Source organism: Remersonia thermophila, chromosome 7 (genome assembly GCF_042764415.1).
Source record: "Remersonia thermophila strain ATCC 22073 chromosome 7, whole genome shotgun sequence".
Lineage (NCBI taxonomy): Eukaryota > Fungi > Ascomycota > Sordariomycetes > Sordariales > Chaetomiaceae > Remersonia > Remersonia thermophila.
The window spans coordinates 1,264,018-1,276,037 of record NC_092223.1 but is presented as its reverse complement, the minus strand read 5'-3'; the positions used below and the strand labels follow the sequence as shown (position 1 = coordinate 1,276,037).

Here is a 12,020-nt window from a genome sequence, read left to right as displayed (position 1 = left end):
CCGCTCATTTTCATCCGACTCTCGAAATCAACTGTCCAAAAGAGATAGACGAGACCGTGGCGAGCCTTTTCTGGGGTGTCAGGCCCAACAACGGGAGGCTCATCTCTATGAGGCCTTCGTTGTCACTAACACTGGCCAGTTACAACATGCCCACGGAGCATGCTGCTACCCTGACGCCTATGCGTGGCACCTGAGAGCTTGAAAAGAGATAGACCCGACACTTTGAGGCCGGGTTTAGCGCGCGTCGTTGCCATCCAGCCAAGAGCATTACGGATCTTGAACCAGCGATACGATAACCAAGATCCTGTTGTCATACGCGCAATGAGCCAAGGTAAACCAGACCGAACAGAAACATCTCACTTACACTCATCTACGTGGGACGAACTCCCTGTACCCGCTTCCATGCCGCCAGTGCCATCGGGGACTATCTCATGACGCCGACGACAAGCGAACCTTCCTTGGTCAATCACGTTGTTGGCCAAGTGTTGGGCAGCCGGGACAGAAGAAGGATGAGAGTCTCGATGCCTCGATTGACCCTCTTCATGATTGATGCTCTTGCCGCTAGCCATGTCTCTTGCTCAACAATACGGAGGAATTGGGCATCGTGATGAAGCGATGGTGGCTACGATGCTACTCCCGAGGATATCTCATCGAAACGACGTGCTTCCAAGGGTCATTCTCGGGAAATGAGGTTTTGGTAACGCCTGTCCAACTGGACCAATCAGTCTCTATGGAGGTCTCACGGAGCCAACCTCTTGTAACGGACAGCGTCCTGGGAGCCTCTTAGGGATCCTGTAACCGACTACCCGAGCCAACCGGTCTATGATCCAGGGGTTAACCAGAGCAGCGTTATATAATCCTATTCAGAACCATTGCCGGCCTAGGATGTGGGGAACTAGCTCAGAAGTTGGGCGACGACGGAAATGCGCTGTGCCATAGGCAGTAAGTAAATAACTAGTTATCAGCAATGGGTTGATGACCCCCCCCCCCCCCCCCAACCTGCCAGCTCAGACTCTGGCTCGGACTGGAAACCTGGGACTATACAACAGAACACCCTCGACCCGAGCAGGGGGAATTCCTGGATTTTGGCCTCTTCTCTTTCAGCCTCTGAGGAACTTGGTCTCAGAAGCTGCGTGTTCCAAAAGCGAGAACAGCCATCGCCGTGGTGGCAGATCACCCCAAATCAGGGATTCCCTTCTCTTCTGATTGCCCCACATGTCTGAGCTCGAGCCCACCTGATCATGGAGTAAAGTTCATCTAATTAACTAACTCATTAGAACTTCTGCGGAGCTGGCCAAGGGGTAGTAGTATTTCGGCGCAGAGTTCCGGAAGTCATCACCCTCCTCGATCGTCCATGTCAATGACCGTCATCAGCTTGCTGACCCATGCTCCTGCGGGCCGACAACCTGGCTTCAGTCCTGTTTCTATGGCCTGACTTGGACGGGAGTCTGAGCCTTAGACATGTTCGACATGCTTGACGAACGAGCCACGAGAACCGCACGAATGGCCCAGGGAATGCTTGTTGGCGACAGCTGGGAGCTTGAGTTCGGCAATGTAAGCTTGTTGCGGCGCAGCGCCGCAGAGCTGAGCACCTCAAAGGAGACCTTCTTCCTGTCGGTACCAGTCGTCGACGGCCAACCTGACTCCTGATTCCTTCGCTGGACACTTTCTCCAAATGACAATATCCCGGCACTTGACATGCCGCTGTTCCATTCGACGGACCTGCCGAACATTGGCAAGCAAGATGAGGTTGGTCCAGCTGAGACAGAGGCTGATGACGGAAGAGGAGGTTCTGGAAGCGGTCCTTGCCCAGCATTGGCCAGCAGGGGTCTTGGGTCCAGAACCGGCTTGGCAACGCGGGTGACCCTCCAAGCCCCATCATTGGACGCATCTGGGGCAGAGCAGCTTGGAGGGGGAATGAACCGCCTTGCCAGCGCGTCAGGCAGACGAGCCCTATGGACAGCCGGAATATCTGCGATTTGTTGACGAGCCGCCCATAATTATTGAATCATCTGGCGCCAGAGCAAGTAGAAGAGCAACGTTGCAGAAGAGGGCCTCTGCCCCGGGTCCGCTGGTGCCCTTCTCGTTCATCGTGATCGAAGTCCCGACGAAGGGCGAAGGAAAAAGACGAGCCGCTGCAACGCCGAGTCACCAGGCAAGCCAGAGCTTGACCTATAACGTTTCAGCAGCACGCATATCGAACCTGAGAACCTGAGACGCGGGCCATCCTGTAATGTCCTGCACCACGTTTTGTAGAGCCGCGGTGTCTGACGGTTGTTGATATCCCGGCCCAGCTTACACGCCTTCCAAGACAGGTGGATTGAGCAGTCTTCATGATCATTTCCTGGGCGCGCCAGGTTGCACCAGCCATGGGGGCTTGTGGGTGTCGTGCAAGCCTGCAAGGTACCCGCGCCAACAGCCGAGGAGGCGTTCGTTGGACGGCGGCAGGCGGGCGAGAGCCAAGTGTGGGGACGCGAGATTGCGAGAGCCTCGACGCGGCAGGGAAGGCGAGCGTGTGGTGTTCTCGATCGCTGTCGCATAATGGAGACCAATTTTGCCGGGCGTGGGTGGTTGCAACGGCCACGGGAACGGCGCCGAAATGAAGACCGGAGAATTCTCATGGGGTGCCCATGGGAATCAGCGGATGTTGAAGGGCCAACTAACGTTATCAGCGATCCCACGACCCCACGATCCCGCCATCCCGTTCATGCCTGAGAGATTTCTTGCTGGTGCGCCTGCTCCAATCAGGCAAGACGAACCGCTGCCCGGGAGCGAGGGCTGCTCGCCATGCCTGCCCACCGCGCCGCCGCTCACCGCTCTGAATGGCCCCCTCGCAACCGCCAATTTTGGCGATCTGCGTATGTACGGGGACCCTGGCAGGAGCCGACAGATCTGGTTTAGCCACCGTGCACAAGGCGTTGTGAACGACGCAGGGCGGCGCAGGGCAACGCAGAGAGGGATCGCAGGAGCAACGCGGACAGGTACATGGTGCGTCCATTTGTCCATTCCGGGTGTTCGTGGGCGTTCGCGGAGGTTCGTTGGCCAGAGCATTCTTCAACCTCCATTTCGGCAGCAGCTGCAGATGCGCTATTGTTCAAAAGGACTCGGTGCGGGCCAGGGTCAGGCCTGCTTGATGCCCTCTCCATCTGCTCTTCACCGCGCAAGTCCAGGCAATCACAAACAATTGTTTCGCCCACCTCTTCCCAAATCGGGTCAAACTGCTCTCGGCACCGACCCCCCTGAGACGGCGGCCCCACACTCCTCCACTCCTCCACTCCCGGTCGACACGGTCCCTGCCTCAGGTCGGCGGCCAGGGGTCGCCGTAAGGGACGGGCTTCATCGTCCGCAGCTCTTGTGCGCTCTCTTCTTCGGGCCCAACCTTGGACCTGCTGTCCATCCACCCAAATCCTGCCGCTTCCGTCGGCATCTCCTTCACGAGCCGCGTTCGAGACACTGATCCGCAGCAGCTTGTCATCGGATCCCCAGATTGTTTCGTCGGTCCAGTACCCTTTGGAGCCGTTTGGAGCCGGCTTGGCGAGTCAAGACGCTGGCTGTCGAGGCTTGGGTCGGGCTTGCGGCGAAGGCGGCGGAGGTGAGGTGCTAGTAAAAAACGCCTTTGCCTCCCCGGACACCACTCGGACAACGCCCTACTGTTCCGTTACTTCGACCCATTTCCCGCCCGAGTGTCCCCAGACACGGTCGACATCCTCAGGCTTCTTGACAAACTTCTCTGGCAACGGACGCCAACACCAAGCAGCACGAACACACCGCCGTCTTGAATCTCGAAGCGGGGAGGAGTGGTTGCATTGGTGACAGCACCAGACGCTCCCCGAGCTGGGGGGGCCACATCGATTCACACGCGACGCCGCGCCTTCCACCACTCACACCTGCACCGAAGCACCACCGAATCGACATTACGACGCGCTCTCTCTCCCTCTCTCTCTCTCTCTTCACCATGGCTGCAGTAGGAAGGGAATCGCGGTTCATGCCCATGGTCAAGTGCTCAACATGCGGCGAGCAAGTCGAGATATCGCTGATGGGCGAGCACACCTGTGGTAGCTCGGGCTCCCCACCAGAACGTACGTCGCCAGCTCTCGCTCCCTCCATTCATGCATGTGGCAACTAACGGCGCCCGCAGCAACACCACCGCTGCCTGCAGCCTCGATTTTTGGGAGGCTGATGACGAATATGCCCAGCTTCGGCAACCCGCTCGCCCCGAAGGAGCAGCCGCGAACCGCACCACCCCCGGAAGTAGACACTTCTGCAGCCAGTATGTATATTCCTCACCTACGCCGCCAGGTGTTGCTGACCAAGAACCAGACCAGGCCTTCGCGGGTCAGGGCCAAGTGACGCCGGTCAGCGTCTCAAGCGGGTCGCAGAACAGCATATCACCGTTGACGCCGGAAGGAGGGCCCGGCTCCAGCGATGCGGACGACTACGCCGGCCCGCGGATTGCGAGTAACTCACCGCCCCCAGCCAGAAATGCCAGGCCAGGAGGCTACGGAGGGCTGGATGACAATTCAGGGCCCGAGATCCCGCCGCTGTCCCTCAAACCGCCAAAGCCAAATCTTAGCTTGAAGGACCGCCTCGACGCCATGAGCAAGATGTCGAGCCCCTTTGATCCGTACCGCAGACCCTCGACATCGTCGCGCACAGGCCCCGCCGATGTAAACGAGCGTCCAGGAACCTCGGCTTCCAACATTAGCAGCAGCAGCAGCAGCTTCGGGCCACCAAAGATGCCCAAGGCACCGAGCGGATATGGGGGGTTTGGCCCCCCTGGGAAACCACTAGCGAACACGGACGAACCGCCAATGACTCCGAATCGCGCCGAAACCTTTCCCCTCCAGAGCGACCGGTTTGCCCCCCCGCAACGCACGCCAACGGCGCCGCTACGAACCGAAGGCTTGCAGCCTTCCGTGGGCCCTCAGAGTCCTGCCAACGAACGACCTCCCACGGCGAGCGAAAGCGCGAGGAGGCCCAGCAGAGGTCCTGATACATCTCGGCCGCCGCCGCCGCGAGAAGGCAGCATGATACGGCCGAGGACTCCAAACCCTAACGTTCCCGTCATCAATCTCGCCGAAGAGTTCGGAATTGGGAACCCGTATCACACACCCTCGGAGTCGACGTCATCGAGCAACTCGGTAAACAGCAGTCAGCCAGAGCGTCGACCCAGCCAGGGGAGCCAGGCGAGCTCAAGGACCAGCCCTCCGAGGTCGCTAAGCTCGCGGTCGGGGAAGGGTCCTTCCTATGATGCTATGCCATCGGATATCCACTCCCCCGTGGACGGGATGAGGCCAAAGCCGCCTACGGTCGCGCCCTTGAAAATCATCCCCAGGGACAAGATGGGAAAGCCTCCCCCGCCCGAGCGACGGCCTCCGCGCGAAGGCGGATATGACCCGCGCATCGACCCTCGCATGCAGAACACACTTGACAGAAGCAAATCTCCGATGCCCCCGCCCACCCCTATATCCCCGCGTACTCCGCAGGGTGCTTTCTGGGGCCCAATGCCAAGTAACATACACTCTCCGAGCGCAACCGAGCCTCTCCCGTCTCCGCGGTGGCCAAGATCACCGGAGCGCGTTGATGAGAGGCGCCAATCACCGCCCGAAGAATTGCGACCGCAGCCGCAGAATCAGCCCCCCCAACTACCTCGGCAGCTAATTCCCGGGGGGCTGCAAGAGCCACGAGAACCACGAGAGCCACGAGAACCACGAGTCCGCCCACCGGCACACACCCGCTCTCAATCCCAACCCAAGGGATCGACAGCCCCATCCAGCCGCGGCCCCTGCAGAGCCTGTGGCGATCCCATTATCGGAAAGTCCATCTCAAGCGCCGACGGCCGCCTCACAGGCCGCTATCACAAGGCCTGCTTCGTCTGCACCACCTGCAAAGAGCCCTTCCCGACGGCGACGTTTTACGTGCTAGACGACCGTCCTTACTGCGAATTGCACTACCACAAACTCAACGGCAGCCTCTGCGGCAGCTGCGGCCGAGGTATCGAAGGACAGTACCTGGAAGACACGTCTTCGGGCGTCAAACACCATGTGGGCTGCTTCAAGTGCGGCGAGTGCGGCATGGTCCTGCGGGATGGGTACTTTGAGGTTGACGGCAAGGCGTACTGTGAGAAGGACGCCTGGAGGCTGGTTGGCAGGGCCAACAATTACCCTGGTCCCTATGGTCCCCCGGGCGGTAACAGCGGGCTTCGTCCGCCGTACATGGGCCTCCCCGGCGGTCCTAGGCCGGGAATGGGAGGAGGTTACAACCGGAGCCCGCTCGGACCGGGAGGGCGCCCGCCTGCTATGACAAAGAGGATGACGAGGCTTGGAATGATGATGTGAAACGGCAAAACAGCGATAGGATGAGAGGGGCACCCCACTGGACGGCCAGGCGCATCTTGATGTTTGGCCTATTTTGAATTTGTTTTTTTCTCTTGGGATTTCTTGGACATTTCTTTCTCTTCGCTGGGGCACTCATGGATTGGGTGGGGCCCTTCCTTTGTTTTCTTCCTTCTTGCTTCTCTCTTCGATACCCTGATCGCTGTGCTTTCTCTTCATTATACCCTATTGGAATTTTTGGACTGGGCTTTGTTATGCATTCTCCGGTATTTGTCACCCACAGCCCCCCGAAGTTATCTATTTTTCTTCTCGTCTTTGGGCGTATGGCCAGAAACCGGAAAGGGATCCATGATTGGCGTGTTTTAATATTCGCCGACGTACATGTATCGCCAAACGAGCAAGGCTTGTGTCATTGGTGACAAATGGTTGGCGTCAACGCCGAGTCGGGCGGGGTTGTTTCATCTCTTCTTTTCCGACGAGAGTCGACCACACCGCCCCGCACGCGTGGACTGGGCTGTGGACGCATGGAAAACGGTCGGATGCATTGTTTCGGATATGTCTGAGACATGAGTCTTCATGTTCCCGAACCTCCCGACCGCCATGTCTCAGGCTGACGCGGGATATATTTAACGGAAGTGCGTTTTGCCCGTCCATGTTCCATTGGAGTGGTGAGAATGTGCTTTGGATGAGAGACGGCTGTAGGGAGGTTTGACGGGGCGTTGGTAGGGATGGGTAGACTGGGAGGCGGCATGGATATAGCATGGAGGAGGGGGTGGGATGACGTGCATGGTAGAGATGGGGTACCTGCGAGGATGTCGACACAGTACTGCAGGACGCTGGTTGACCTAATGTAATGTGTTTCTCCCGATGTCTTGGTGGCTGTCTTGTACGCCGATGGCGGCGATTTTGGTCGTTTTCACCCTAAGCCACGCTTGGTGGCGTGCCAACTGGCCAGAGCCTCAGCTGTCATGCCTTGCGGAAGTATCGCCGTGGATTCTCGTGGACTACGGTACACAGCAGTGTCTGATTTGCCTTGATATCGAAAGGAGGCTACAGCGCAGGCTACAGCGCAGGCTTGATTGACCTCAAAATAAATAGGTACCTTAGGCATCAACGAACAGAATACCTATGGACGCCCGCGGCAGGGTGTCGGTGTCAGCATTTGACGTTGTACAGCAGAGGTTCCCCACAGCCTCGGGAAGGATCGCTAATCTGACTCGGCGTCGGGAGGGCGATCCGTGCCGCATGGCACTGCAGACGACATATCTATCCATCCTTTTTGGTGGTTGGGTGTGGCCGTTTGGCTTGTCAAGGAAAGCACAGCAAGATATGCACGAGCCCGAATCCTCAGCTTGGGGGGAGGGGGCTTTCGAAGGATGGGACCTACACAGTAGTGGGATGGACCCGGTAACCCCATGCCCGGTCAGGTAAGGTATGTACTGTGTAGTAGTACTAGTATGTGGCTTGTCTGGCTCTGAGCACCTCAGTACTATAGGTAGGGTACCTAGGTACCCAAGAACCTATACAGCACAGGACGTGCTGTGCTTGGATCATGTAGAAGCCGTGTCTTGGGGCCGGGAAGTGACAAACTCTTCAATCCCGTCGTTGCTGATGGAGCAGGCGTGTTTTGGGTTGGAACATGACTTGGTTGGTCTTCAGCTCCAAGTCAGGAGGGTTGGCCGTTTCTGATTTCGGGTCTCTTTGTGTGGGTTGTTTTTGCTGATCCTCCTCCAGTTCCATCAGCCTGCCCTGTTTTGTTTGGTTTGTGGAGTGGGATGACCTGACACAGCTCTGTGTGTTCTCGCTCGATCGGTGCAATGGAAGACGTGCAGTTTTTTTGTCAAAAAAATGTCGATCCTCGAAAAGCGTTTGACTTTCCCTTCCTGGGTGGAGCGCGCCGCGCGCGGTCTAGAACGCCGCGTGACCCTTGTCCAACCCTGACTTCTGGAACCCGCGGATGGGGAGCGCGTTTGTGTTGAGCCAGGGGGCGGATGCAGGGACAGCCACTGGGCAGGGACGGACCAATCTCGTGCTAAGCATGATTGGTTAGCAGTACGCAGTATGTACATCGCAGTACACAGCAAGCCCGAGGCAAGGTACGAAGTACTCAACCACCTAGTTGCCAGAGTTGCGGGAGGCACGCTGTTCTCTGCTTCACTTCGCCGAGCTGGATTCCAGACCTTCATGGAAATAATTCTTGTCAATGGACAACAACCAGGCATGACTAAAGCGCTTTGGAGGCCCGTCCCCTTATCGAGGTGGACGTGGACCAACCCCCTGAATAGCGCCATGGACCCCGTCGGCGCAACGCGACAGGCCTTTGGCTCGCCGACTCCCGAAACCTCGACTCCACCAACGGCCCTGGGCTAGCACCATCTATCCCTGTTGCTCCTGGATTTCTCGCTCTCTCTCTCCCAACCTTTTACTATACTCCCTCGCCCTTGGCCCTCTGACCGACTGTCCTTCGTTATGTCGGGCCAGCAACGTTAGCGACATACACACCATCCACGCTCGTTTTCATAGCCAGTCGATATCTTCTTCTTTTCTTCCGTCTCGCGCATTCACTCGTTCGGCGCGAGCGAATTTTTACGTCCTGCTGCTTTTATCGAGTCGGCGATTCTTGGATTTTTTTTCCCGACATCCTCACCTTTGTCGCGTCTGGTTTGATCAAGAACTCGAATCCATCCTTTGCGCTTCCAAGACCACCATATCGCGATTTTCCAGCCCTATACAGAACCTTGGACGATGCTGGTGAAGGCAGGAGTGGTAAAAACCCAGACCCGCCGGGTGCTGGCTCGGCCGAGGACCGTTCTACCCACCGTCTTCGTGTTCCTCTTTGTCTGCTTGCTCGTGGTGGTGCACCAGAATGAGCCCCTGAGGCAGAAGGTTCCGTATCTCCGAGACGGCAAGTCGTTCGACCGCGATCCTAGCGAGCGCCGCGAGCAGGAGCTCGGCGCCCAGAGGACCCTCTTCGAGGAGGAACACCGCCTGCTTGAAAGGTACGCCCCCCCGCCCGCCTCCCTGACGACAGGTCCAGGACATGGTCGCGCTAACCCGTCGCCCTCGCCACCAGCAAGCCCGGCCACAACACCATCTTTGGCAACACTCTCGTCTCCCTCACTGGCCAACACGATCGCGACCCCTCGGACGAAGCCAAGCTCGGCCCGGCGCCCAACACCACCATCGTCAGCTTCAGCAAAGCCCAGCCCGTCGCCTTCAACCCCTATCCCCAATACAACACCGCCGAGTGGCTCTCCCGACACGCCCCGCACGTCGCCTGCCCGGGACCCGCGGGCCGCGTGCTCGAAGATGTGCGCGTCTTCAGGGGCAGGCCCGCCGGCTTCCCAGAGCCCGGGTTCGGGAGCTATAGCGTGCTGGGGCTGGATCGGAATCTCTGCTTCGAGCGCGAGACCCGGCTGGGACAGTATGGATTGCTGCCGGTCGTGGACGACGACGGAGAACCGCTGGATTGGGAGAAGGTGGATTGGGGGGAGCTGCAGGAGAGGTGCGTGGCGCTGAACCAGGCGAGGTTTGTCATGGAGGGGCCCAAGAACGAGTATCTCAATGTCCAGGAGGACGGCGAGGATGAGGATGGCGAGGAGCCGTCCTCGGACGCGAAAAGGGCGGCGGAGAAGGAGGGCGACTCCGTCGACCAGACGCTCCGGCGCTTCTGGCGCAAGCCGCGGCCCGTCAAGTCGCAGCACAAGCAGCCTGCATCCTCCGGCAACAACGACACGGCCATCGAACGCGAACCGCGCACGGCCCTCCTCCTGCGCAGCTACACCGGCAAGATCTACACCGACAACGACAAGCAAGTCATTCGCTCCCTGATCGCCGAGCTCAACCTCCGCAGCGGCGGCGAGTTCACCGTGTACCTGTTCGTCCAGATCCGCGACAACGAGCACAACCTCTGGACCGACGAGGGCTACCAGGCCGCGCTCGAGGCCCACGTCCCCGCCGAGTTCCGCTCCATCTCGGTGCTGTGGAACGACGCCCTCATCACGCGCGCCTACGGCGCCGGGCTGCCCTCGGTCAAGGCCCGCAAGGTGTACCACGGCCAGTTCCTGCCCGTGCAGCTCTTCGCGCAGGCCTTCCGCGAGTACGAGTTCGTCTGGAACTGGGAGATGGACTCGCGCGTGGTGGGCCACCACTACGACGTGCTCGCCCGCATGGGCGAGTTTGCGCGCCGCCAGCCGAGGCGCGGGCTCTGGGAGCGCAACGAGCGGTACTACATCCCCTCGGTGCACGGCGACTTCGACTCGGCCGGGTTCCGCGAGCAGGTGGAGCAGCGGGCCGCGGGGCGGCGCCGGGTCGGCAGCGGCATGGGCGACCTCGTCTGGGGCGCTCCCAAGATCCCCGTCGTCGATCCCGTCGGCCCCAAGCCGCCCGTCGAGGATCCCCAGGACGACGATTACGCCTGGGGCGTGGGCGAGGACGCCGATCTCATCGAGCTCGCGCCCATCTTCGACCCCGTCAACAGCAACTGGGTGATGCGCAACACCATCTGGGGGTACCGCTCGCGGGACTTCTCCTGGGGCCGGCTGCCCCGCCGCGCGACCATCGTGACGCAGTCGCGGCTGTCGAGGAGGCTGCTCGACGTCATGCACCGCGAGGACCTGCGCGGCAACCACGCCGCGTCCGAGATGGTGGCCCAGACGGTGGCGCTTCTGCACGGGCTCAAGGCCGTGTACGCGCCCATGCCCGTCTTCTTCGACCGCGCCTGGTCGGGCGAGCAGCTGGACAAGTGGTTCAACGGCGGGCCCGGCGGCCAATCGGGCAGCTTCGGGAGCGCGTTTGGCTGGGGCCAGGAGGGCCGGTTCGGCGGCGCTACGTGGTACTACCGCGCCACGCCGCCGCAGAGGCTGTACAACAACTGGATGGGGTACGAGGATACGGGCATCGGAGGCGCCGAGTGGGAGGCGAAGCACGGAAGGACGTGCCTGCCGACCATGATGCTGCATCCGATCAAGGACATCAAGCCGACCGAAAAGGGCTACAAGTCGGAGTCCAAGCTGACGTATGCATGAAGGGGGGTCGCTAGGGCCGACGTCGATCTCGACGTCGCGTCGGGTTTGAAGAAACAGGAAGAAGCCGGCTGCCGCCGGAGCAGCGATGGCAGCGACCGGCAAAGAAGCACAGGCCATGTCGGCAGCAAAACGCGGAGCCGGCGCCGAGCAGCGGGCAGCGAGGCACTTTGGCGTTCGTGTCAACCGACTGCCTGGGCGGGTGCAGGCAATGCATCGTCCAACCTCTCTTCCCGGACCCCGGGTCGGACGGCAGGCCAAGAGCCTCCGCGGAGCCCTGCCGGAGCCAGGGGGACCCGCACAAAAAGTCAGCAGGCCCGGTCTCGCGAGGTCCGGTGAGATCCGTGGCCAGTCGGAGGAGAGCCCGTCTCCGATGGCTAGCATTTGGCAAGGGACAAGGACCACAGAGCCGCCAATGATGGTTCGCCGCATCGTAGATCCAAGGCGATTCTCGAAGAAGCCCTGTCTGTGCCTGGGCAGCGAGCAGGTTGTGGGGGGGGGACCGGGATGATGAGATAGGATGGGACGCTGTACACAGTATATGCAAGGCGAGAGTAGTCCATACTAGCTAGACATTTGACCAGGAACTACCTAACGTTGTTTGCAATGTAGGTAGTGATGGATGCATGACAGCAGCAGGAGCGGTGTGTCAGCTCAGCAG

The 12,020-nt window shown here is 59.8% G+C and overlaps 2 protein-coding genes across 2 annotated transcripts; both read left to right on the top strand.

Moving 5' to 3' along the window:
• Positions 1-3,955: 3,955 nt before the first annotated feature.
• On the top strand, positions 3,956-6,338 carry VTJ83DRAFT_7321 (uncharacterized protein; the record flags this gene model as incomplete). Its single annotated transcript, XM_071014131.1, has 3 exons — positions 3,956-4,079; positions 4,139-4,270; positions 4,321-6,338. 3 exons carry the CDS (start codon positions 3,956-3,958, stop codon positions 6,336-6,338), a joined length of 2,274 nt encoding a protein of 757 aa, XP_070863538.1.
• Positions 6,339-9,080: 2,742 nt separating this feature from the next.
• VTJ83DRAFT_7320 (uncharacterized protein) lies at positions 9,081-11,362 on the top strand (the record flags this gene model as incomplete). The annotated part of the gene is made up of 2 exons (XM_071014130.1): positions 9,081-9,334; positions 9,409-11,362. The coding sequence occupies 2 exons, from the start codon at positions 9,081-9,083 to the stop codon at positions 11,360-11,362; spliced, it is 2,208 nt and encodes a 735-aa protein (XP_070863537.1).
• Between the last annotated feature and the right edge of the window lie 658 nt (positions 11,363-12,020).